Source organism: Mytilus californianus, unplaced genomic scaffold, assembly GCF_021869535.1.
Source record: "Mytilus californianus isolate M0D057914Y unplaced genomic scaffold, xbMytCali1.0.p SCAF_8, whole genome shotgun sequence".
In the NCBI taxonomy this organism is placed as follows: domain Eukaryota; kingdom Metazoa; phylum Mollusca; class Bivalvia; order Mytilida; family Mytilidae; genus Mytilus; species Mytilus californianus.
In genome coordinates, this window is record NW_026262734.1 from 7,989,100 (window position 1) to 8,015,917 (window position 26,818).

General features: G+C 32.8%; 1 protein-coding gene across 1 annotated transcript; it reads left to right on the plus strand.

Moving 5' to 3' along the window:
* Window positions 1–3,799: 3,799 nt before the first annotated feature.
* On the plus strand, window positions 3,800–26,554 carry LOC127711868 (uncharacterized; the record flags this gene model as incomplete). The annotated part of the gene is made up of 12 exons (XM_052218032.1): window positions 3,800–3,833; window positions 4,610–4,730; window positions 5,791–6,808; window positions 10,602–11,162; window positions 11,430–11,802; window positions 15,139–15,336; window positions 15,701–15,817; window positions 21,738–21,921; window positions 22,823–22,996; window positions 23,180–24,129; window positions 24,650–25,915; window positions 26,298–26,554. Coding segments are annotated over exons 1-12 (5,253 nt in total), but the record flags the coding sequence as incomplete, so codon positions are not given.
* Between the last annotated feature and the right edge of the window lie 264 nt (window positions 26,555–26,818).

Sequence of the window (26,818 nt, forward strand, 5' to 3'; positions counted from 1 at the left end):
ACCAAACCACTGCATTCGTTCGGTATATCCATACATTCGACAAAGTGTTCGTAACGGTAACAAGTATTACAGCTGACTCGCAAATAAAATGTTACCCAAAAGACAAGTGCAAGGTCAGTATTTAATCCAATTTATTTATTTATAAGAAAAAATATTGGAGACAATAACAGGTGTCAAAAAGTTTTAACATTATTATGATTATGGCCAGCATTTGATAACAAATCAACGTTTACCTACTCATCGTTTTAACAAATTTAAAAGAAAACCAGATTGCTGTTCAACTTTTCAATGACATACAAAGTTTAAACGCATATAGATTTTTCATAATATGATTGACATAATAAATTAATTTTTCTCTGAATAAAGAAGAACTTATTTTCAATATTTGTAATAGCATCTTTCATTCCTTTACAGTGGCGCATTCTCAATGTTTGCAAAATCTTAACCTTTATCTAAATTATATATTTTTAATCATGACCAGACACAGCCTATTAGTAATCTTGGTGTTTCCGAAACTTCCTCTAAAGTGTTACTATAATTTTATAAATGGTCAATTGGTGTATTTTGGGACTAAAATTATATGATTTATTTCTTTTTACTTTTTTGGCAAATAGATCTATAACAGTTCAATTTCAATATCAATTTTTCTGAAATTTAGTTTTCTGATGATTTAGTCTAATCACTTATGGTATATCACAATCAAAATACATGTTGTACGTTGCCTTATCTTACACGATAAGTTATAATTGTAAATTAACATACACTTGAGAATTGAAACGGGGAACGTACCAAAGAGACAATAACCCGACTTAAGAACAGAAAACAGCCCACGACCACCAATGGGTCTTCAACACAGCGAGAAAATCCCACAGAAGGTGGCGGACTTCAGCTGCCCCTAAATAATGATATATTCTAGTTCAGAGAAAATGGACGTCACACTAAACTCCGAAACATATAAATGAACAAAAATTAAAAACAAATTCAAGACTAACAAAGGCCAGAGGTTTCTGACTTTGGCCAAGTGCAAAATACTTTATCATTAATACAATCGCTTTTCGAGAAAAAAAAAACCCTCAGTAACACATTACCTGATTCATCTGACACAAAATCAATTGAGTTTTAAATGCAATACTAGAATGTGATCATGAATGATTTTAAACGTATGTTTGTCTTTGAAATTTCTTATGGTTACTAGTATGTGTCACATTTGGGGGTTTCTTCAAACTTATTGAAGTTTTCGTGCGCAGATTGCCAGTATTTTGACAAACATTTGTAGTTTCTGATTTCTTTTACCTTTGATTATACAACGATTTGTTTACACAGATTTTGAATTTTAAATGTATTAAGTTGCATATACGATCCGATATCATAAAATTCTTCTAAGACGTTTTTACCACTGCATTCGATGATTCAAAATGACGACCGTAAATACTGCCACTACAATTACGAAAATTTCAGCAATCTACAATAATCCTGTAAACCAAAATCTTAAGATGGGAATTCGGCTACTATTTTGATGAAAAAAAGACTGAGGACAACACTGAACAAAACTATGTACAGAACACAAAAGAATGTGCAGCACGTTATATAGTTTGCATGATCAGTAAAAACATTCACGTTTAGAATAATATGCAAAACATATAGATCATTGATATTCAAGATTCAGTTGCAGTGGGTGAATCTTTTATTCTTTTTTTATTTGCTTTTATTGTTTATTGTCAACATCAATTGTATAAAGGGAAATATCGTCGAAATACCACACGGTACAACAGATCACACCATCCACCAAAATCCGAATACAACCGTACAAAAAAAGACAAACAACATATGGTAAAAAAAAATTGCCCGATTTAGTTCAAACTACTATATGTTGAATTGTTAAACCGGTTTTACGTACGCATTGCCCTACCATCACACATTTGCCTTTGTGTGCAATATGTATTGAAATGAAATTCAAAATCTACGCAAAATTCAAATTAATGCGTTGCGTGTATTTATTATTGAGATTGTTGACTTATAGACAACAATGCAAGATTTATTAATGCGATTGCAGGAAAACCTGCACAGAGATCTATGTAATGGATATCATAATGCGTATTCTTATTATTGCTATTCATACACAGACGCATTATTCGCATTTATAAAACACTCGCAATAATTTCTGAATTCAACGAGTTTAAACGAGGAAATAAAATACAACAACGCAGTACATTATTTTTAAAAAGCAGGTTCAAATATACTTGATACTATAGGAAGCTAGATAAGTAGTTTCATCTGCTCGTTAGACAATGCGTTCAAGGAAACAAAAAAGTCAGTTGTACCTTGGTATTACGACAATTGATTTCAATTTTAAGACCGCTTTTTGTTTTATTAAAAATGAATGCCACTTTTATAAACACATAAAATATACCAGGCTGAGAAATTTATTACAACAGACGCAAATTTCATTTATAGTTGTCTCATCATTGGCACGGAATTTAAGAGAGTTAGAAAGTCAACTCAAATAGGAACTTGAAAAATAACGCAAACCGAAAAATCCGAAATGTTGTGGCAAATACGGCTGCTTAGTATAGCAATAAAAGTGTACGTTGCTGTACGCGTCAGAATTTCTGCGTTCAAATATGATACTTATTTTGGACGATGCATTTCATTTTAGGTACATGTTCCTGGGAAAATAGATGGTGTTGGCCTGGGAGGTGTAATAGTGACCTTGCATCAGGATGCATGTGCAGCATTGGATTTCGCACAGATAAAGATTCGACTTCAGCAAAATGTCAACGTAAGAAGAAAATATTTTTTACATGAGTAAAATTATTCCCGTGCCAAATACTAGTACAAATTATACTATTACTGTCTTGTGATGAGATAAATATGTGGTTTTATCGAATTTTGAAAAAAAACTGATATTCACTGAGGCATAGGGCCCTCAGTTTTTAAAAGGTCAATTAAACCCCATATATACCGAAAAAAAAATACAGAAATTGTTTTAATCTTTATTCCGAGAGAACACATGCATTGAATGACAATTGTTTACCAAAACCAATTGTACATCATACGATTTTATCATTATTTTACACGTAAAAGCTAGCGACTTTTTGCGATGTGAATACTTTTTTCTCAGGTAAATATGCTGTTTTGTTATATGACTGTAAACATTCTCTTTTCTCATTGTCTAAAACCATAAAAAAAAATCTTTCTTGACAAAACATTATATTCACCTCGGGAAAAATCATGAGAGGATAATATAAGATTTCAAACAGGTAACGAGTACAAATAAATAAAGTTATTTCAAGGCAACGTCAATCACGTAGGTTTATGACGTCAAGCAATCTTTCATTTTTCCCTCTTGTTTACAATGTATTTTTTTTTTTATTAAATTTAATTGAATATGCAACTTATAAAAAGCTATCAACTGTAAAAGCAGATGAAATATAAATCTTTAACAAGATGCAGTTAAATATCATGAGCAAAAACAAGAATATTAGAGACCGAAAAATAAAGTAATATAATAAACAATTGTTGACCGTTGGCCACGGTGAATATCTTATATCTGGGGTTGTAAAATCATTAAATTAACCTTATCAAAAGTCAATAATATTGTGTGCTATCCAAAACGCAATTCATATTTTTAAAAAAAACCCTACTAAAATTGTACATATATGGAATAACTTTATTATTTCACAAAGTTATCATGAAACATCATTTGCATGGTGTATGCATTAAGTCGACAGTAGTTTATCGATTTTCAAATCTCATAAAGGACACACACATAAAAACTTTACAAACAAAATCTGAGGGAATGGCATTAACACGAGACTGGATACTTCGACAAGGTGAGTATAAACATGTTGATATCATTGAAAAGAAGTAAAACGACAACAAATAATAAGCAATAAAAAGTTAAGAAATTAATAACAAGGCTGTTAAAAGACTATAGATGATTATTATAATCAGAACCCTATTTTAATTTAATAACATATAGAATCATTCAATATACAACCGTGTATTTACACATGACATTACTGTATAAATGTACCGCTAGAATTTTAAAAAGAATTAACTAGTTTTCCGATCAACTTTGTCAACTACCTTTTTTGCAGCTGAAAGAAAACCATCAATAGAAAGCTGTCGCACAAGAGCAATCGCAGCTGATAGAACCGAAGTTGCTTCAAATATGGGTTCTACCAAATGCTCAGATCAGAAAAATTTCTTTGGCAGAAACCAAATTGATCACTTCATAGTTGATTTGAATTTTGATTTCACAATTAACATCAGCATGTCCCCGAAACCGGCATTTGTACTAAATGAACTGTTCGGAATAACGGATGTAGACGTAGTGTTAGAAAAAATAACAGTTACAGGTAATGTTTTACAATAAAAACATCATTGTAGTAATTCACCACAAAAGATATGAAAACCATCGAGAAATAATCTTAAGCGTCCTAAATCGCCCTGGAATTGTTCTTGAAATAATATTTAATTGACTTCTTTGTTTTTCACATTTTTCATTAAAGAATTTGAACAGACAATTAGAGTTAAAAAATGTATTCATCAATTGAATATTAATGTAAATAGTTTATAAAAAGTTGTATCTAATTAATTGTTCTAGGAAGAAAACATTTAGTTGGTACTACACAAATTAAAAATGATGATCCATCCATCCCAGAACCAAGCTATAACGCGAAAAATTTTGAAATACCAGTGCATGTCAATTTGACACAAGGAGAAAGGTAATACAAATACACAAGGAGAAAGGTAATAAAAATACACAAGGAGAAAAGTGATAAAAATAAACAAGGAGAAAGGTAATAAAAATACAATTAGATATTTCATACCAAAGTTATTTAAACAAAATCTTCAAATACCAGGCTTGCAATGTTTTACTCTAGTAGCGCGAATCATCAGTGATGCTCGAATCAAAACAGTTTGATGACCAAATAACAATTCGACATTGAGGAGCATTCAAATCATAAAATTCAAAAAATGGTTGTCCACATAAAAGAGGGGAGAAAGATACCAGACAGGCAGTCAAACTCATAGATTAAAAATAAACTGATAACGCCATGGCTAAACAAGAAAAAGACAAACAGACAAATAATAGAACACAACAAACAACAAAAAAACTAAACTAAGCAACACATAAGGCTTAGGCAAATAGTTGATCTGAATATAGAAAACCTCTCTGAATCTTCACTATTAAAGCCGTTGTGAATTTTTGTTTAATCAGAATATTTTGTTCCAGTTTAGATGTTTTTAGCAACTCAAGGACTTTTCTAGGGACGAGAGAGTGTATAATTGTGTGAAGTCTACATTGATTGCCTTAGCCGTATTTGGAAAACTTTTCCAAATTTTGGCTTTTAATGCTCTTCGACTGTAGCTACTTACTTGATTGGGCCTTTTTAACTGTTATGATTCGAGCGATTAGTCCTTTGTAGACGAAACGCGCGTGTACCAAATTACAATCCTAGTATCATTGTTCAGTTTTTATCCGACTTTTGATTTTCAGTTCATTGTAGCTTCTTCCTCTTACAAACGGAATTTACAATAAACATCCTTCTCTTTTCGGGTTTTGGTAATTTGTTGTCTATCTGTCACATTAACACGACTTTATTATTGTATAAATAATACATTTTTGTATTTTTACTTATGTTTTAGTTTATGCTTGACTTATCGTGCCAAAGGTGGAGGATATCTTACATCAAAGAACATGACCATGACCACGCCCAAAGTAAAACAAATACTATATGAAAAAACTGAAAAATCTAGGCAACTTTGTTACATCTATGACAGGGAACCACCAGTATTTTGTCCAAAAAGTGATAAAGGTCCAGTTGAACCAATTACACTTTCAAAACGATTAACCACGTCAAGTCACATAACAGTGTCATTTCGTGGTTGGTCTGATAATGAATCATCGGTACTTGCATCTGGAATAGAATCATATGCAATAAGTGTGTTTGAAGTTAAAGATGCTACTCCTGAAATGTTATTGAGGGATATAACTGCTGTTGCAGGTCCATACAACTGTTCGAAAGACATTACAGAAGTTGATATACAATTACCAGAGAAAAATCCAATGTTATACGCCGTTTTATTGGAAGTGAAAGACAAAGCAAACAATGTGGGATATGCTAGGCGATTTGTACTGTACGACAATTCCTCATACATAGTGAAGAATGATAACATACCTTTCAGAGTCGTTTCAGCCTCAAACAAATCACACTTCACGTGGCAGGTGCAACATGGCAGTATCTGTTATTCATGGAAAAATCGATTTTTAAACAACAGATACAAAAAGTCAAATCCACTTCGTCCAATTAAGAGTGAAAACTCAATAGAAGGCATTTACGATCAAATGTCTGGTATTTTACCTGTGACCGGTATGAACAATGTCAACGGTTTGATTGATTTTTTCTTTGCTTTAATACGCAATGCTGGAACTGATGTAGGTTCTGGAAGAGTGATGAATTTTACGTCACAGTCCATTTGTCTCAATCCTAGTATGAACGATGGCGACACATTTTTACTACGTCTCCAAGCCAGAGATATCATGAACCATACACTCAATGATAATATACAAGTTCATATCGACCGATCTGTACCGGAAATAGCTGATATATGGTTAATTCGAAATGAAAAGAAACAGCTGTATGTCCATCATAGTTCGGACTTATCTACCATTTATTTTGAGTTTAAGGCATTCGATTTACATAGTGGAATTCGGGAAATCAAATGGGCGTTTGGTATCTACGAAAACAACACAGTTTTGATAGAAAAAGCAATAGCTGTGGAAGAAACCACCAATTCGGTAAGTACTTGAAATAAACTAGATACCATCATGATTATAAAATAGAAATGAAGAATACATAAGAATATAAAAAAGTTTATAAACTCATAAAACATACCAGGATTAAAATGGTGTACGCCAAAATTCCGAAAGGTTCTACCAACATACCGTTAAGATATTGGCTTAATGCAATTGTATTTTGTTATCGACTTTACGTTTTAAATTCACACATTCTTTCTGCATTACATTCCTTTACAACTAACAATGAAAATATCAAGTCATATTTGATTAATTAGTAATTTATCAGTAACAGTTTAAAAGGAATACTAGTAGTTTAGTTATTAATGTGAATAATACACAATTATGATAACCACCCAACGACGTCACAAACACAAACATCAACACTGGATAGTGCCTTTTATCTTGAACTTTCCTTACTTAACTACATTAAGTAGATTTAGAAAATCGCAAAATGAAATTGCCTTGAATGTCTTTAAAATGGCTAAACGCGAAATAAAGCATCCGTAAAATAAGATTTTCAGTAATGTCGCCGTAGCTATTTATCAGAAGAGTACAGCTATATACTAGTACTACACTTCATGTGATGTGTACTATGTTTACTACCTTTTACGCATTCATACATTCATTCATTCATTAATTTCAATACATAAACAATATCAATTATTTTAAAACAAATTAACTGTTATTTTACGCTGTCTGAATAAAAAGAAATACACTGTTCGGTTTATCTTTATCTTGAACACGTGATATGTCAATTTCTAGTTGATCCTCATTGAAATGTTATAAGAAGTCGTAATTAATCCTACGGTTGAGTAGATTTGTAGTAAAACAAAATAACAAATGAATATAAAAAAGAAGATGTGGCATGATTGCCAATGGGACAACTCTCCACAAGAGACCAAATGACACAGACATTAACAACTATAGGTCACCGTACGGCCTTCAACAATGAGCAAAGCTCATACCGCATAGTCAGCTATAAGTTCACTTCATAATCAATACATAATATACGGATATACTGATAAGCACATTATATGTAGTATTCACAAACTTTTTAATATGTTAGATTTATACATGTTCACATGAAACAATTCACAAAACTTTCTAAAAAGGTATGCGCTAAACACTGTAGAAATTAGACTTTTGCGTACCTTGTTACACGGAACACATTAAAAATAAACTATTGTAATAAAATATATGAAAATAGTGGAATAAACTATTTTTGGAGTGTAAAAAATTCTTTGGATGTTTTAGATAAATTACGTGCTTTTGATGGTCCTTTTGATTCTGTTGACAGTTTTGACTTTTCTACTCTTTACACTACACTTCAACACTATCTTATCAAACAAAAGTTTTCCTATTTAATTAAATGGTCGTTTGGTAAATCTGAATGAAAATATATTTGCTGCAACTCATTTAAAGCCTTCTTCTCTAATGAGAAAGGTAAATATGCTAGATATACATACTGGAGATGTGATGAAATGATTGAAGCTGTTAATTTTCTCCTTGATAATATTTATGTACGTTTCGGCAACAAAGTTTATCGACAGATTGTAGGTATTCCTATGGGTACTTATTGCGCCCCTTTAATAGCAGACTTGTTTTTGTACTGTAATAAATCACAGTTTATGACCAAACTTAGTAAAGACCCGTCTAAATTGCATTTAATTGATAAATTCAACAACACTTACCGTTATCTTGATGATATTGTTTCGTTAAATAATCAAGAATTTTGTCAATATATTGCGGACATTTACCCAAAGGAACTTACTTTAAATAAATCAAATTTAAACGGTAATAACTGTCCTTTCCTAATTTAGATATTTCGGTTTTAAACGGGAAACTCCACACTAAAATTTACGACAAAAGGGACAATTTTTCGTTCCCTATTGTTAATTTTTCCTTTTTGGATGGTGATGTTCCTTTGGCACCATCGTACGGTGTTTATATTTCACAACTCGTTCGCTATACCCGTGTCTGTTGTGACGTTTTTGATTTTAACGAACGTAATCTATGTATTACTGGTAAATTATTAAGCCAGGGATTTCGTTACCACAAATTACTTAAAACCTTTACTAATTCTTCCATAGATATAAAGATTTGGTTTTGAAGTTTGATTGTACCTGTAGAAAACTTATTTTAAACGAGTATCACATCCTCATTTTTACGGAAATTTAGAAAGGATCCTGGTAAACTTATCGATCCTTTCAATAAACTTATCCTAAAAGGTTACAAATTCAACACTGTAATTAGATCACTGAATATTGTTTTTATTGTTATTAATATTGGTTTTGTTATCAGTAAATTAAAAGCAAACTAAATATTATTGTTATATACATATACACATTCATGGATCTACAATCTGTCGATACCTGTATCTTGTCATTGCACTAGATCATGTTTTTCTCTGACTGTTTATGACGTCTTTATACTAAATCCATTAGATGTTGGATGTGTACTGATTGATAATTTAGTCTTAGATGCATGATTTTGTTATCATGTTTAACCCCGCCACATTCTCTATGTAGGTGCATGTCCCAAGTCAGGAGCCTGTAATTCAGTGGTTGTCGTTTGTTTATGTGTTACATATTTGTTTTTCGTTCAATTTTTTGTACATAAATTAGGCCGTAAGTTTTCTCGTTTTAATTGTTTTACATTGTCATTTCGGGGCCTTTTATAGCTGACTATGCGGTATGGGCATTGCTCGTTGTTGAAGGCCGTACGGTGACCTATAGTTGTTAATTTCTGTGTCATTTTGGTCTCTTGTGGAGAGTTGTCTCATTGGCAATCATACCACATCTTCTTTTATATATCTCCATAAGAATACAAGATTAGGCCGGCATGTACATTTTTCTCGTCCAACGGTTTTCGTTGTGTTCGTTGTGAGAAACTGTTAATTGACGAAATATGGAGAAGAACTGAGTCAAGTTGACAGGCTATAACCAGACATCTGTATTGTGCCGAATAAAAAACGGACAACGGACTTCATAAACAACAATGGAACATCATGAAGTAAGGATTGCTTTTAATAATCTCGGTGGAATCTCCAAATTGTCACATGGTAAATGGCCACTTGGTTCTAATTAATAGAGCGTTGATAATAGTGACGATAATAAAGTTGCAAACCATTTATTCACACTGAAAATACATAATTATACTAAACATCTATTTCAAATGTTAACTTGAAGTTTCCTTTTAATATGAACTGTGAATTGAATAGAAGTACATGCATTATAAGGCCTACAAAGGTAAATGTGCTTACCTGAAAATAGGGAAAAAGATATATGTCCCATATATAGCTCGTGCGTGCTAAAATGTGAAATTCGCATTAGTACGAGTACACCGTATATATAGTACTAGAAAAAGTGGCGGGGTTGCATGCATTATAAATTCGTGCAGAGTACAACATAGACTAAAGTCTTTTTCTAACTGTCCGTCAATGAATGAATGCATAAATTAATGAATAAATGAATGAATGTATGAATGCGTAAAAGGTAGTAAACATAGTACACACCACACATAGTGTAGTAATAGTATATAGCTGTACTCTTTTGATAAATAGCTACGGTGACAGTAATTCAATATTTAAAAAGTCAAGTTAAAAATGAAATACAGTTTATTTCTAGGTAGATATTATAAAACATGTTAGACCTTACCATGACAAGAACAAATAATAAATATATAACACCATGCAATGACAATAACAGGATAAACCATACCATAAAGTGATATTTACTTCTTATTCAGATGTAGCGGTATAAGCCTTTCTAAATAATAAATTTTTCTTCAATAGAGTTCATGCAACAGTACAACGACTTGTTACTGTCCGATGATTGGTGAGTGTACATCGACAACGTATGTTGCAGAACTGAAGAAGCTAAAAACATTGAAACGACATAACGGAAACCATAACAGGAGATATTTCTTTACCGTGACAGCAACAAACAACGCATTTCTTGTCGCTTACGATCATATAGACATATTAGTTGACGAATCTCCTCCAGATGTAGGCGTGGTTTTGGAAGGTCCAATCGGCAGTCCCGATATAGATTATACGAGTATAAATGAAGTCACTGTTCACTGGCACGGATTAATTGACCATGAGAGTGGTATTAAGTTTTATAAAGTAGCCATTAGTAGAGACTGCATCTACAATTTGAAAGACACGGTGATCGGTAATATTAACGGTTCTATTGTACTAGAAACTAATCATGAATCTACAAAAATGGTCTTTCCAGATGGTCAGGGTAAATACCATGTGACTGTTATAGCTTTTAATAACGCAATGAGTCCTTCAAAGATTGCTTGTTCTGATGGAATAATATTCGATGAAAGTGTTCCTGAAATAGTAAACGTAAGCATTAAACATGCAAAAACTGTAGAATCAATTGGTTGCCACAACGGTGTTCCTTGGCTTATGAAGGAGAATCTGTCAAAAGTTAAACTATTTGGGGATGAATGTAGTAATGTATGTAGAAACAAGAGCAACGACGACATTTTTACTTTACTACCGATTACATTAGAAACTATAAACGAAAACAATGCCGTATCAACATTTTTGTGTCGCACACTTAAACATTATAAACTAAACTATATCTACACTCCAACAGATCTCTTTCAGATCACGTGGGACGTCCGTGAAGATCATAGTCAGATTGCCCATGCCTTTGTAGGTTTTGGAAGAGACAAATCCTCAATTGATAGGCCAGATTTAATGGATTACACTAAAACGCATCATCTAGAAAGCTATATCCAGCATCATCCAGGCTTTATAGGGGAAAAACGAATGTTCGTATTCATCAAAGTGCAAAACAGAGCTGGTCTAGACCAGAAGATTTGGTTTGGACCACTATTAGCCGATGAAACACCACCAGTCTGTCAGGCAATTCCAAAGCCCGTTATTGATAATGATTATGTGATTGCTAAGTGGGACAAGGGAAACTTTTATGACACTGAACAAACAGAAGAAATAGGATCAGTAATGTTTCGTGTGGGTAAGTTGGAATTCAGACAATCCATATGACAAACAACGAGCGGAAATAAAATCAGTAATGTGTCAAATAGGTTAATCAAATGGGAAAAAAACCAGACCCCCAGTACATCGTTATAAATAAGGATTTATGGAGGAAAGTTGAAGTATCGGCAACATTAGTCACATTCAACTTGCAATAAAACTCATCATTACAGATGGCAATGTGTTAACGATCTACGAAAACAAGTTATTAACAATTACTTGCGTGATAAACATGTGAATTCAAAATAAAACTATATCTTAATAAGTGGTGCCCGAAACAAAGAGATAACATTAAGTATACAAAATTGTCGAGCAATTATTTTAAAATAAAGTAGACAAAGAATCTCAAAAGCTAAGAAAGATCGACTGTATTTTCAAGATATTTCTTTTATCAAAGCGAATTGTGCGAGTAAAGAAAACCTTAACAAACCGCGTTTACTTGCAGTCTAACAGCATAATGAAAATGAATAGGCGGTAATATAACACATTACATGCTCTTCATACTTAAAGCATATCATTGTTTTCACAAGATCATAAAATTGTTATTACAAGGCGTATTTCAAAATGTATTCCTTATCAGTACATATAGATCTTACATCCATACACTGGACATTCAATGCTGTCAAAAGCAATTATCGGAGATGGTTCAAGCAATTATCGCAGAAGGTTTTGAAACAATGGTTTGTTGTTTTTCAATCAAAGTAACATATTTTTTGTAATGAACAGATAACAATGGTTTTCAAATGTGTTATATATCATTCTATCAAAGTATCGAAATCAGAAATGTTTATTTTCTTTTAAATGCACAGTTTTACTGTAATTGTAGGCATCGACAATATGTACATCACTCCTTTTCTAGAGTGGAATATAAAATCACACGGTGGGCAGTGTGGTCTACACCACCAGTGCATCAGATACCCAGTTAAAAAGTTACAAGTGTATGATTCTGAGAAAAGTTTAGATTTCCATTTCCAAATGCATGTATATAACTATGCTGGACATTATTGCAGTGTAAATACACCTTCTTTCAAACTACCAAATATAATTCCACCAAGACATGGGACAGTTTTAGATGTTGACCCTGGAGGCAAACAACCTTACCAAGATGTAGATGCTATATATGACGCTAAGGTTTACTGTTTTATAATGAGAGGTTTTACAACTGAAAAAATACAATTTGAAGTAGGAGTCGGTACCATTAACAAATCCGATGATGCAATAGCTTTTCACGTGTTTAACGCAACCAATGAAGAAATAGCCTGCGAATCTATAGGCAAACTTAAGACAGAGAAACAGTATTATGTGACTATCAGGGCATCTTATAAAAGTCAGGAAATCTACAGAGTATCGTCCGATGGGTTTGTAATATTAAACAGTACCACTGTGACGTCATCTATGATGACTTATCATGGTATTCGTTGTGGCAAAGAAAACGAACTTGGAAGCTGGAATATTTCGTTCAAGAAGTCAGAACTTACACTTCATCAATCTCTTCAACGTGGTGTCACTTATTCTTTGCTAACAGATATTGCCTTGTTTGCAATTACAAATACTAATGTGCTTATCAAATATCAAAGGCAAAGTTCCGATCAGATGATAATAACATTCATGCCAATAGTTTCCGTCTCCAGCATTTTCATCGATGTACAGAATATCCATTCGAATCTCTCTTCTTACATCACATTATATCTCCATCAATGTGCTTCGGATATGGGAATACAATCTTCTACAACATTATTACCCGTTTACTGGTCAATTGATGAAAAATACGTAGAATATATATCAAACTATGAGATAGGAATATGCCGAATGTCGGACAATACTACTTGTGAAAACAAGGTATTGTTTGAATCTGTTGGGAAGGACAGATTTAAAAATTTCCTTGGAAATTTTAGGGAAGGGGGTTATACGGTGTTTGTCAAGACATGTTTTGGATTTAATTGTCTTTTACCTTCCATTTCTAATGAAATTATTATTGAAAGAGTAAAATCCACAGACATGAAAGTTCAAGCCTCGCTTGAATCTGCTAATCATTGCATCAATACAACTGTAAACTGGTGGAAACCACACTGCACCGTATTGTACAAGGAAACCTTTCCAGTCGGTTACAGATGGTCATTATTTAAAGATAAAGGCAATACCATGCTTACTGACTGGAAGTCAATCATAAGAAAGGAAGCTTTTACAAATAAAACACATTTAACGGTAAGATGTTCTGTAAGATATGAATTCTCAAAAAGTGATTACAATAAAAAATCAATCTGCGGCACATAGTTCATATGGCAATACTTTATATGGTTGTAATAGTCACAACTAAGGGAGTGGACGGATGTATTTACTCAATTTAAAGAACTACTCCAACTTTGTCGGTATTGTTTATCACAAAGGTGTTTTTTGGTCAACCATAGTTCTTTTCAGTCTCTTTTGGTTATATAGTTCTTCCGATTTGTTTGCAGGCATTGATAAAAATACAAATCTTTACACACACATGTGTGTGGCAACATTTGTATTTATTGTCATCGGTAAGCAAAGAAACATATTGATGTACGTTCTAGTGGTTTTAGTCGTAATTCTATTTTAAATCAACCTTTCATGACTTTTAAAATCAAGAATTAGACCGATAACATGTTATCGATTTAACATAAGTAACTCATCGAGAGCAATTAGTGTTTTATTCGATGTCCTTGTCGTAAACTTTTGTTCTGTCTTATGATTCTACCTTTTTAGCTTTTGAATTAAAACGTCATCAATAACCTTTAACTGCATGCAAAATAATTCTTTAATTTCTGTAATTTTGTTTAATAAAATTTTCTGCAAAAATACAATAGCTTTATCTTTCGTATATTACAGGACTCTGTCTGTCTTACTATACCAGTTTATCTTCACCATAACATATATGTTTGTATAGAAGCATTCTGTCCATCAGGCGATATCAAACGAGCTTGCAACAAATCTACTGTGATAGACGATCCTAACATCTATGATAAAAAGATCATTTACGATCTGAATATGAATAATCCAGTCATTAAGCGCATAGCAGAATTAAAACATAGTTCTAACATTGGAAAATATTTGACAGTTCTTCACGACAATGAATTGGATTTTGCCAAACGGAATGTTAAAATTGCAGGCTTCATTCTCGGTGTATTTGACCTTTCAGTCAGATGGTTTCTTATGAAACATAGTCAAATTCCATCTATTGATTGCTCACATGATTCATTGTGCTTGTTCTCAACAAATACAACAAACGGTTTTGTTAATTTTGATAATCCATATTTAAAGGACAACGGAATATTGAATATATGTGCTTTGACAGATTCGTTTCAAGGTTGTAGTGATGGATTCTTAGTGGATGATGACATACTTAAGGGTGGCAAAGTTTCTATAGTATCAAGAAATGGCTATGTAGTTGAAGGCTCATCAATAAATATTCAGTGGTCAGGATTTTATGGAAATTCAAAAGGAGCAGATATTGGATATCAAAATTCGATAGCATTTTACCAATACGCCATAGGTAAAAACGATAGACTCTGATTATCGAATGTAAAAATGAAGAAAATGATTTGACAAAAGTCGAACCTTCAAAAATTAAAAACAAAAAGAGTAAAACTAAATTAAACGATATACTTTATCAAATTGTTTTAAAGGTGTATAACCAATAGCACCATTAGTAATTGGTGAGGTTTGTGTTGCTCTAAAATTGGTTTTCTAAGAAGTGTTGTGATAGATTTTCGTTTTGTATTATAACTATAAAAAGTATTAAAACATCATTATTTACGTCATGGTGGTCCTCGTCCTCCTCCTCCTCCTCCTCCTCCTCCTCCTCTTCCTCCTTGTAAATATCAAAAATGATATCTTTGTTTTATGCTCACACACAGGTACAAGTGTTGGTGGACATGATGTTCAACCCTTTACCACAACTGGTTTGACAGACTTTGTTGTAGTAACAAACTTGCATTTACAATCAGGACAAGTATATTATGCTTCTGTACGAGGTAAGAATGACACCATAAATGTCTCAAAGTAATTATAGCTTAATTAAGCAATCAATTGCTGCAAACTAATAGTGGCAATAGTCAAGAACCAAACATTATATATAACCATGATAAGCTTTCAGACTTTAGTACGATCTTCATAGATGTTTTAGTGTGCATACATTGAAACGTAACGAAATTGTAAATTAAAAGTTTGAAATTGTTAAATAGATAGTCAGGGACATTACTTAAACAAGTTACTTTTAAAATAACCTAAACAAGGCATGTTGAAAACGAGGCTATTTTAAAAATTTCTTATATAAGTAATTTTTCTAAATATTATTTTCATAGGTGTCCAACTATACAGATTTAAATAGTTTTAACATGTGAATAACATCTGTCTCTAGGATGCTCGCGACAAAAGGGTTTTGAAGCCATTTGAGTCTAAAAAAACAAACGGCCTTGATAGACCAGCTGACATCGATTGATTTATTCACAGTAGCATTTTATCCATAAACAAAGTCTAATTATTTTCTTATATCATAATGAACTCATATTTGATATTGATATAATAACATTTTTGTCGAGCCTGAGACTTTTGTCGCAGAAAGCTCGACATAGGGATAGTGATCCGGCGGCGGCGGTGGCGTCGGCGTTAACTAACTTCTTAAAAGCTATATATTATTGAAGGTGGAAGACTTGGACGCTTCATACTTTGTATATGGATGCCTTATGTTACGAAGTTTCCGTCTGTAACATGTCAATGCTCCTTGACCTCATTTTAATGGTTCAGTGACTACTTGAAAAAAAGTTAAGATTTTTTGTAATGTTAATTTCTCTCTTATAATGAGTAATAGGATAACTATATTTGGTATGTGCATACCCTACAACGGTCTTCATGCCTGTCAGACAGTTTTCACTTGACCTCGACCTCATTTCATGGATCAGTGAACAAGGTTAAGTTTTGGTGGTCAAGTCCATATCTCAGATACTATAAACAATAGTTCTAGTATATTTGGTGTATGGAAGGATTGTAAGGTGTACATGTCCAACTGGCAGGTGTCATCTGACCTTGACCTCATTTTCATGGTTCAGTGGTTATAGTTAAGTTTTTGTGTTTTGGTCTGTTTTTCTTATACTATATGCAATAGGTCTACTATATTTAGTGTATTGAATGATTGTATTTTTCGTTTGATTAATACGACCTTGACCTCATTTTCTTGGATCGTGTTAAGTTTATGTGATAGTTGTAGTAAAGCTTTATACTTAGGACTATCAACATAATATCAATGGTTAGAAAAGAATGTGAGACATTTCAACGTGTGCACTCTTATTAAAAAAAAAACAACATTAAGTGAAACATGTGAATGCTGCTGAAGTTTTTGTTATCAAATTTTCCTGTTATTTTTTTGTATGTTCACATATAGTTCTATTTGACTGCTCCGTTACATAGATCATATCCGTTCCGTTCGATACACCGTAACAAAACATTCAATATTGATTGACATTTCTGAAGCACGTAAGGAAAATATAAACTCTGTGCTGGAGATTGCTGTAGCTAAAAAAAGGTCGGTTATATTATTTAATTATCGGTATTGTAATAACAATATATACATTGCATCTATAGCTTCGCATAGACTTTATATTTCGGTTTGCCCGAATCACTTTTCTGTATTTACTTTTATCAGAAAGAACTACTGAGGACGTTTCAAAAACACTTTCATCAATTAAAAAAATGTGGTATTTAGATGTCAAAATATTATCTGGAGAAATATTTTTGTAATCAAAGATATTTTGGTTTGCTGATTTAGTTTAATATTTTTAGCTTTTGATCATTTGAATCGATCTGTTGAAAAACATTCAGAAGGTGTTATTTACGACAACACCCCACCTTCAACTGGTACAACACAAGTTGAAGGACAACTTAGTTATGTCGTCAAAACTCATCAAATTTCGGTCCAATGGTTTGGAATTGAGGACAAGGAGAGTGGCATAATTCAGTTTGAAATCGGAATAGGTTCTACAAACCACTCTGCAGATATTGTTCCATTCCACGAATCTGAAACATTTGCAGAACTTAATGAAGGCAGTCAATTAGTTGATGGGCATCAGTATTATGCTATCGTAAAGGTACCATACTTGATGAATGTTTATAAAGTAAATTATTTAGTAAAATAATTTGTATTTACTCATTCCGTACTATTTAATGAATGACTGTAATATTTTTTCTGTCTATGAAGAAAAAACATCAAAAATGTGATGCACACTGAAGAACCCGCGTAGCGTGTTATTTTAAAGTGTGCACCACATTTTTTATGTTATTTCGAATAGACAGAAAAAATATTGCAGTAATTTCTTATAATTTGATTCTAAATTCCATTTTAAACCGGAGTAAACCATGAAAAATCGTTGATGACGTCACGGTCACATGACAAAATAATGTCTATGAGCTGATAAAAAAACAACGTCAGCCAATCAGAAAACGTGTTACATCCAAAATTAAATTATATTGACATAAAATAAATAATTATCATAATGATAATAATCAATGTTTAAACTACTGTGAATGAACATTCATGTTCACTGTGCGTTAAAGCTATGTTCGTATATAAAACACTTCGTATTTGATGTAAAAGAAGATAGAAATATTCAGTGATTCTAATTTCGTTTAATGTATATTTTGAATGCATATTTCCAAGTTTTGATATGAATATTCTATTCTTGTAGTCAATAACATTAATCGTGTGTATTATATTATAAATTATTCAACCATTTGAAGGAAAAAAAATTGATTAAAAAGAGATTGTTTTTTTTCGTTACGAAATGTACAATCGATCATTTATGGGTTGATTTGGCATACATAAATAAAATACAAAAATAAGTACGCTATGAACGAGGTTGTTAAATGTGATATATGCTTTTTTGTGCTTCTTTGTTAAATATTTGTTTGTTTTTGTTGTGATTAAGATTGTGACACGGTGTTGACTGCTGTACCCCTGTTTTGACATTTTTACCTTTTATGTCTATTTATTTTATTCACGCATCGTTGTCAATATAATGGAATGTAATGCGACTGTCATACAAGTGAGAGGTTTAGCGCTATAAAACCAGGTTCAATCCACCATTTTCTACATAAGAAAATGCATGTACCAAGTCAGAAATATGACAGTTGTTGTCATTTCGTTTTATATGTTTGTGCTTTTAATTTTGCCATTTGATTAGGGACTTTCCGTTTTGAATTTTCCTCGGAGTTTTATCCCCTTCGTTTTGAGGTTGGGAAAAAACACGTTTTTCAATCAATATGTTTTATTGAACCTTCTTTACAAATTGTATAGATTTTCTCCAACAATAAAAACAGAATTGGAGAATCGATTACGACGTTTTTTTAAATGAAACTCGTTAAAGGGAACATTTACATTTTTGTAATATTTCCTTGAAAAAAAAAAAAAAAAATGATAGCTTTCTTTCGTCACGCTATTTAACTACCTTTCCATTTCTATACACATAGACAACCTTTAACTAAAGTACTAATTTGTATTCTAAAGGAAAACACTATGCACATAATTATGTACATATTTAAAACATTTTCAATTTCTATTTAGGCGACAAATGGAGCAGGTCTTTACTCATTTTCTGTGTCTGCGCCATTCTTAGTTGATAGTACAGCTCCACTGCTTGGCCATGTCATGGATATTTCTACAGAGAACTTGCAAGTTGAAACAGATGTTGTAAGTATACAAAAAAAAGGACTTAACAAATCAGTTCTGAGAGTTCTAAATGTAATAGAAGTTGTTTCAATACTATATCTTGAACGTTTGATTATGTATTTTTATCAGCTTTAATTGCAATTATGTATTATCATACATGTATATGTCTTTTGATTGGGTTAAGCCATTTCAATTGATATTTTATAGTGTGCTTTTCTATATTGTGATGTTACAATATTGTTTCAGATAAGGGTGAAAGTTTGGTACCATTAAAACATTTAAACCAACTGCAATTGTTTGCACCTGTCCTAAGTCAGGAATCTGATGTTCAGTAGTTGTCGTTTGTTGATGTGGTTCATGAGTGTTTCTCGTTTCTCGTTTTTTATATAGATTAGACCGTTGGTTTTCCCGTTTGAATGGTTTTACACTAGTAACTTTTGGGGCCCTTTATAGCTTGCTGTTCGGTGTGAGCCAAGGTTCCGTGTTGAAGACCGTACTTTGACCTATAATGGTTTACTTTTATAAATTTTGACTTGGATGGAGAGTTGTCTCATTGGCACTCATACCACATCTTCTTATATCTATATATGTTTGGAATTATATAATCGGATATTACTGAATGTATCAATACCAATCGTTTGATCTATCAAATCGTTGGAGCATATATTTACAACTGTCATATCCCTGAATTTAGATTTGGTATATACTAACCACTCATGAAAGAGGGGCGAAAGATACCAGATCCTGCTCCAAATGTGGCACCCGTCGTGTTGCTTATGTTATTACAAACCCGGTAAATAGTCTAATTCGGTAGGTCATATTCGTGAAAAGGGAAGGGGATTGTAGCTACGACATAAGGAACATGTCCGATATCATCTGTGAAACGGTTATTCCATAACGGTCAACTAACTCGTGATGGCGTCCGTGAAATTTACGAAGGGATGATTTCAACTTCACCATTTGGAACTCTTGGTTTTCTAGCTTCCTTGTGAGCAGCAATCCTCTATCAAGAAAATCATGATAGGACATACAAGCCAGGGAATATCGTATTAATTGGACGATATATACTCCTTATGCAGGCACTGCTGGAATGTTGCTACATAGAAATGGAAAGTTCACAATTGGGAAGCTGAAATCATCTCTTTTGTCGTAAAGTTTTGTTTTCAACCGACACTCATTGTAAATTTCTAGATGTAAGTCAAGATATGAGGCCGACTTAACTGTATTTGTTGTATCCTTTATCTTTAGTTCGATGAGATATATGCTTTCAACATAGTCACCAAATTTTGAATTATTTTATTGAGAGAACATCATCTATATAACGGAAAGTAACGTTAACGGATATTGTTAACTTCTTATCTTTCTTCATAAGAAGTTCTTGTATGAAGTCAGCCTCATAATAATGAAGAAACAGGTCGGCAAGAAGAGGGGCACATATGGTTCCCATTAGAATGCCGACAGTCTGTTGAAAACCACGTCCTTCAAACGTAACAAATATGTTGTCAATAAAAAAAATCAAGCATCTTGATAATGTCAGTTTCAGAGAAATTTTTGTTTGATTCAGAGTGATTCTTTACAAAGTAGGAGTTATCACTCCCTAAGACAAGATACTTGTGTCTACGTTGACCATTCTTTTTTAGAGAACAAAGCAATACCAACTCTTTATGAATTATCTAGGAATCAGTCAAAATCTAAGTTTTTGTGAATGTTAGTGTTCATATATATGGTCTTCTAAATATTTGGTTCAAGGTCTGTCTTAGACTTGTACTTTATTCGCTAAACCCTAAAGTATAAAATGTAATCAGTCAAAAGTATAAAATGTAATCAGTCAAACTAGACTGTTGAAGTACATTATATTCAACATGTTAAAATGTGAAAATTTTAAATTTTAAAACATATTGTAGACGGATATAGACTACAAGAGAAATACAACACGTATATCTTGTCAGTGGAGAGGATTTCATGATCCACATTCACAGATTGAGAGTTATTATGTTGGACTTGGTTTAACAGCTGGAAATGACGACATAGAACCATTGACAAACGTCGGCTCGGGAAACGGTAAGAACAGATTAATATTATGTTATCCGTAAAATATCAAGGAAATCTGGACCATATATACGTCGCAGATGTTTACGCTACATTTATTGTATAATTTGATTGTTTACAAAACGTAATAAGAAGATTGTAGACATCAAGTGTAGAATTATAACGTTTATTTTTCTGTTTTACAGTGAAGACCTGGACATCAAAGTTTGTACAAGGAGTTAAATATTACTGCATAATGAAAGCCTGTAATGGAGCAAGACTTTGTAGTCATGGTTCATCTAATGGTGTAATTATTGACAACTCTGCTCCTATACCTGGCTTAGTAGTGGTTGGGGAACCTGGAATTCATTCAAGGTACCAGTCTGATAAGTAAGTATTTGTACAAAGACAAACATTATGTTAACTAATTGTAGACCATATGATACAGTAATAGAAAAGTAACCACAAAAGACTCAGGTTTGAATACGATCTGTAAAAATTCTTAATCGCCGACTGTATAAAATAAAGTTTGATAAACGTCTTAGACAACAAGCCAGTGAAGGTATCTTCCATTTCAACAAAACTATAAAAGACAGAAAAAGACTGATGACGCATAACAAGAGACTCTTATTCAGTTGGATTTGTCGACATCCACTCATTTATTTTTTTGTTGCCTTGATTTTTCTTTTTTTCAGTTAATATAAACATCGTGAACTATTTTCGTATTGTAAGCCTTAAGACAGCAAGCAGCTTGATAATGTTTGTAGCGCGACAGAGTTTATTATTACAAAAAAATCTACATTAACTACATACGATTTCTCACTAAAGGTTTGGACGTATACTAGTATATACATTTAAAAGTTGGAGTGATATATTTTGCACAGATAAGAAAATACAGTTGTCGGTAATATTATATTATCGGTCAAGAATTCATCTTATATCAAAATATGAAGAATGTCAATAGGAAAACAATCTTCCACATTCTATGTAAATGAAGTAGATATACACACTACTATTGGTCACTGGGTGGCTTTCAAAATTACGAAAATTAAATATAGTCAGCTTTATACTGGTTGGAAAAGAACAAATGTATATTTAAACTGGACAAATACATGGTCTGATCGATGTACAAAACAATAAAATAATTAACAGAAAGTGACAAACTGATTCACATGCACCTGTCTTTGGACAGACCCTTGCAGATATGTGGCGGGGTTAAATATTTTACTGTAAAATGAAAATAATAACATTTGTTATTACGTGTTTAAATGAACTAATAATATCATTCTAGCTCATCACTTCATGCCACCTGGATTGGATTTGAAGACCCACAATCAGGTATCGACCATTTTGAAGTATACATAGGTACTAGACCATTGTTATGCGATATTATGAACCGCTGGAATGTCTCTTTGTCGTCTGCATTTGTAAAAAGTCAACTCGAACTTAGAAATGATGTACCTATGTATGTGACTGTAAGAGCCTGTAATAAAGTGAAACTATGTGTAGAAAGATCTTCGCCCAGTTTTATAATAGATGACACACCACCGGTATTATTGACCAAACCGCATATAGAAAGTGTAAACGTTTATACTTCTGATTTCCGACACATAATATCAGACCCATCTTTTTTCAAAATATTGTGGAGATTTGAAGATGATCGAAGTCCTATTGTAAGAACTACTATCACGATCAGTAGCAAATTAGACTCCCATATACCAATGTCGGACACTGTTATATCAAATGAAAATGTATTTACTGTGAAATTGGTAAAAGACAATCAACTTCGTTTAGGAGACATTTACGTTATTAAGGTGACAGCTTGCAACGCTGCCTTACTTTGTAGCACTGCACATAGCGAGGAAGTTCTGCTCGATTATTCCCCTCCTCAAATCGGGGGATTTATGCCGCCTTTAAGTTGGGAAGTGATTCATGGGGCTTCTAACTTTATAAGATTTGATCTATCATGGTATGGATTCAGTGATGTAGAGTCCACAATTAAAACTTATTATATATCAATAGGCTATGATTACAATGGTAAAGACATCGTTGGTGCGTATAAAGTTAAACCTGCGCATCAAGATGAGGGACGTATGCAACATACAACCATACACATAGATACTACCAACAATCTACCTGAAAAGATAGTTTTTACTATCTGGGCAGAAAATTATGCTGGCATTTCAAGTTCTCAGAGCAAAATAACAACTGATGTAGTCAGTTTTAACCGAAATTATACCAAGGGAAATCTCGTTATACAGAAACATTCTTGTGTGGCAGAATATTGCAATAAAGACTGCACGTGTGCTGTAGTTGGACAAAAATGTAAAACTGCTTCCAAACCAGAATGTAATATCAAAACTGATAACAATGGTAAAAGTTCCGATAGGGTAAGAATAATTGTGCCGAACACCGATATAGGTATAGTTGGATCGTCGTCATGCCTAAGGTCTGAATGGACAGAAATCCTAAACGAAACAATATGGCGTTTTGAATACACATTTGGTATACAGGACAGTGAGGCAGGAAATGGTATTTTCGTTGTACTGAATGAAAACCCTTGGCAAGATGTCGGAAAGGAGACGAAAGCCATTCACTGTTTGTCTCCGAGCAGTCAACTGAAACATAAGACGAACTATGTTGCATACGTTAGAGCATGGTACTCGTTTACATTATTTAAAATATTCCAATCGGAACCAGTTCAAGTCGATCACACATCACCTGATATTCACAAACGATATTTTGTTATCGATTCCATATCAAACTGTGAGGAGGATGCGGATTATATTATATCAACAGATTCTGTATTATCCTGTTGGGACGGTGTCTTTTATGATGACGAAAGTGGAATCGAGAATTTTATGGTATCAGTTGGAACTTCTCCGTATGGTAAGTTTATATTTTATTCTTTTTATTTTGATATAGATATTTGAAAATTGGTGTAATTCAATATAATTATTCTCTCTAAATAAGGATTTTATTATTATTATTATTATTATTATTATTATTTTTATTATTATTATTATTATTATTAACTCTTAATTTTTTTAAATTTAAATTTGTATCAATTAATATTAAAAAGACGATAAAATCTATTAAAAAAGTATTTTTTTCTCAGCTGATGACATAGTGCGCATGCATGATGTTGGTCACAAGACAAGAGAAGACTGGACAGGCCTTTCTTTTGAACCTGGAACTAGATATTACACAACTGTTAGAGCCATCAATAAAATTGGTCTACAAACTGAACTTAGCTCCGATGGGTTTGTAATTGATGATATCGCACCCATTGCTGGGATAGTTTATAATACTGGTCATCACAGTGATATCATCTACCAGTCTATTAATCAAACAGTTCAGTTTTCCTGGCACGGGTTTGAGGACGAACATTCGTTCATTGATTCATATTACGTAGGATTTATTGTTAATGGCAAAGGTCCAATGGCAAATGATTCAGTTAGTTTTCAAAAGTTAGATATTCACGACCACATAGTGTACGATGGGAAGCTCAACCACGGAGATAAGATTACAGCTACGGTAAAGGCTATTGACAAGGCTGGCCATGAAAGTCCTATTGTGACGTCTCTTCCATTATCAATAGACAATACACCGCCTCAATCGTTTGACTGTAACCGTTATGAGGAAATATATGAAAAACAGATCACTGGCAAAAATAGGTGGTTAGATCGAATAAAATGCCATAAAAACAGTGTTTATAAGATTAAAGTCTCTGTAACAGATGTCACATTTGGCTTTAAAGCTTTATTGACAGTTGGTGATATGTCAATGGTTCTACCTTTTGCACGTAATTCAGATGGTAGTTTGGTAACAGAGTACAACTTCTTTTCATTCGAAACGGCATTGAAACATTTTTTCTTGGATATTTATGGAGCTTTAAAATCAACAGCAATGTTAATAAGCGTATCAACATGTTCCGCAGTAGATACAGAAGCACAGGATAATGATATCGTTATTGCACAACAAATTTCATCAGACAGAATTTCCATTTGTGTCCGAACGATTGATCTTGACAGTGGTATTAAGCAAGTCAACATAGGAATAGGAAGCGTCAACGGTGGGTTCGAACTACAAACGATGAAGTCAGCAATGTCATCATCACATCGTATGCATGACATTGTAGAGGCAAACCTGACACATGGTGAACGCATTTATGTAAAAGCTGTCGTCATAAACCATGCAGGATTACAAACTGAATTTACTTCAAGTCCATTCATTGTCGATCATTCTTCTCCCATAATTCAAAGTTTAGAGTCGTCACTTTTGTATGTAGTTGATGTCCAGAATGACACAACCACCAGTGTACATTCAAGATGGCAAGTTATTGACGACGAAAGTGATGTTAAGTTTTGTGAATATTGTATTGGTACGTAATTAACTGATACCCTTTACATTTCCAGACAATTCAAATTTAAATTTGATTTTACCATTGTGCTAATACAAGATAGACCGTTAATGCAATAATAAATTTTTATACTAATGAATACTAGTTAGTTACTGATTTTAAATTTCTACAATCTAAGAAGGATTTATATAATTCGGTTTCGAAAGATATTTTCATCACTTTTTTCTGAATAATACAAACTTATGATTTATATTTCAGTGAGCAGTGTTTATATTAGATAACATATCAGATATTTTTTATCGAAAGAGGATGCAATGTTTAAAACAATGAAATTTGGTCATATTCATATAATGCTATTAAACTCTACTGCAGTTCTGACATTTTTATTCTTTTATTATTTCAGGATTTTCCGAATCATCCTGCGACATCATTGGTTGGACAGCTACATCATCAATATCTTTATCTCAGTCAAAATATTTTAGGGTCCAACATGGAAGCATAATATTCCTTAAACTTCGCTGTATCAATGGAGTTCAATTATCTGGATATGCATATACCGGGCCGTTAGTGATCTCTTACATTCCACCAGAAAACATTGGTTCAAAAATACAGTTTATAACAGACACTGGAATAAATAACGTAACTGGAGACCAGGAGACACTTACTTTCCGATGGGATTATTTTAATGATCTTTCCGGGATGAAGTCGTATTCATCACGAGTGTCTAACAACAAAACTCTGGTCTCGGACATTCAAATCCGTAACAAGAATTACATTCGAATTAAAAATCTTCATTCGAAAAACAAGGAGGCATACAGCGTTGACGTCATAGGAACAAGTGTTGGAAACATATCTAGCAAAGCCATACACGCATCAGTTAGATGTGATTATACTAAACCATCATTATCAGGTAAGGTTTATGAA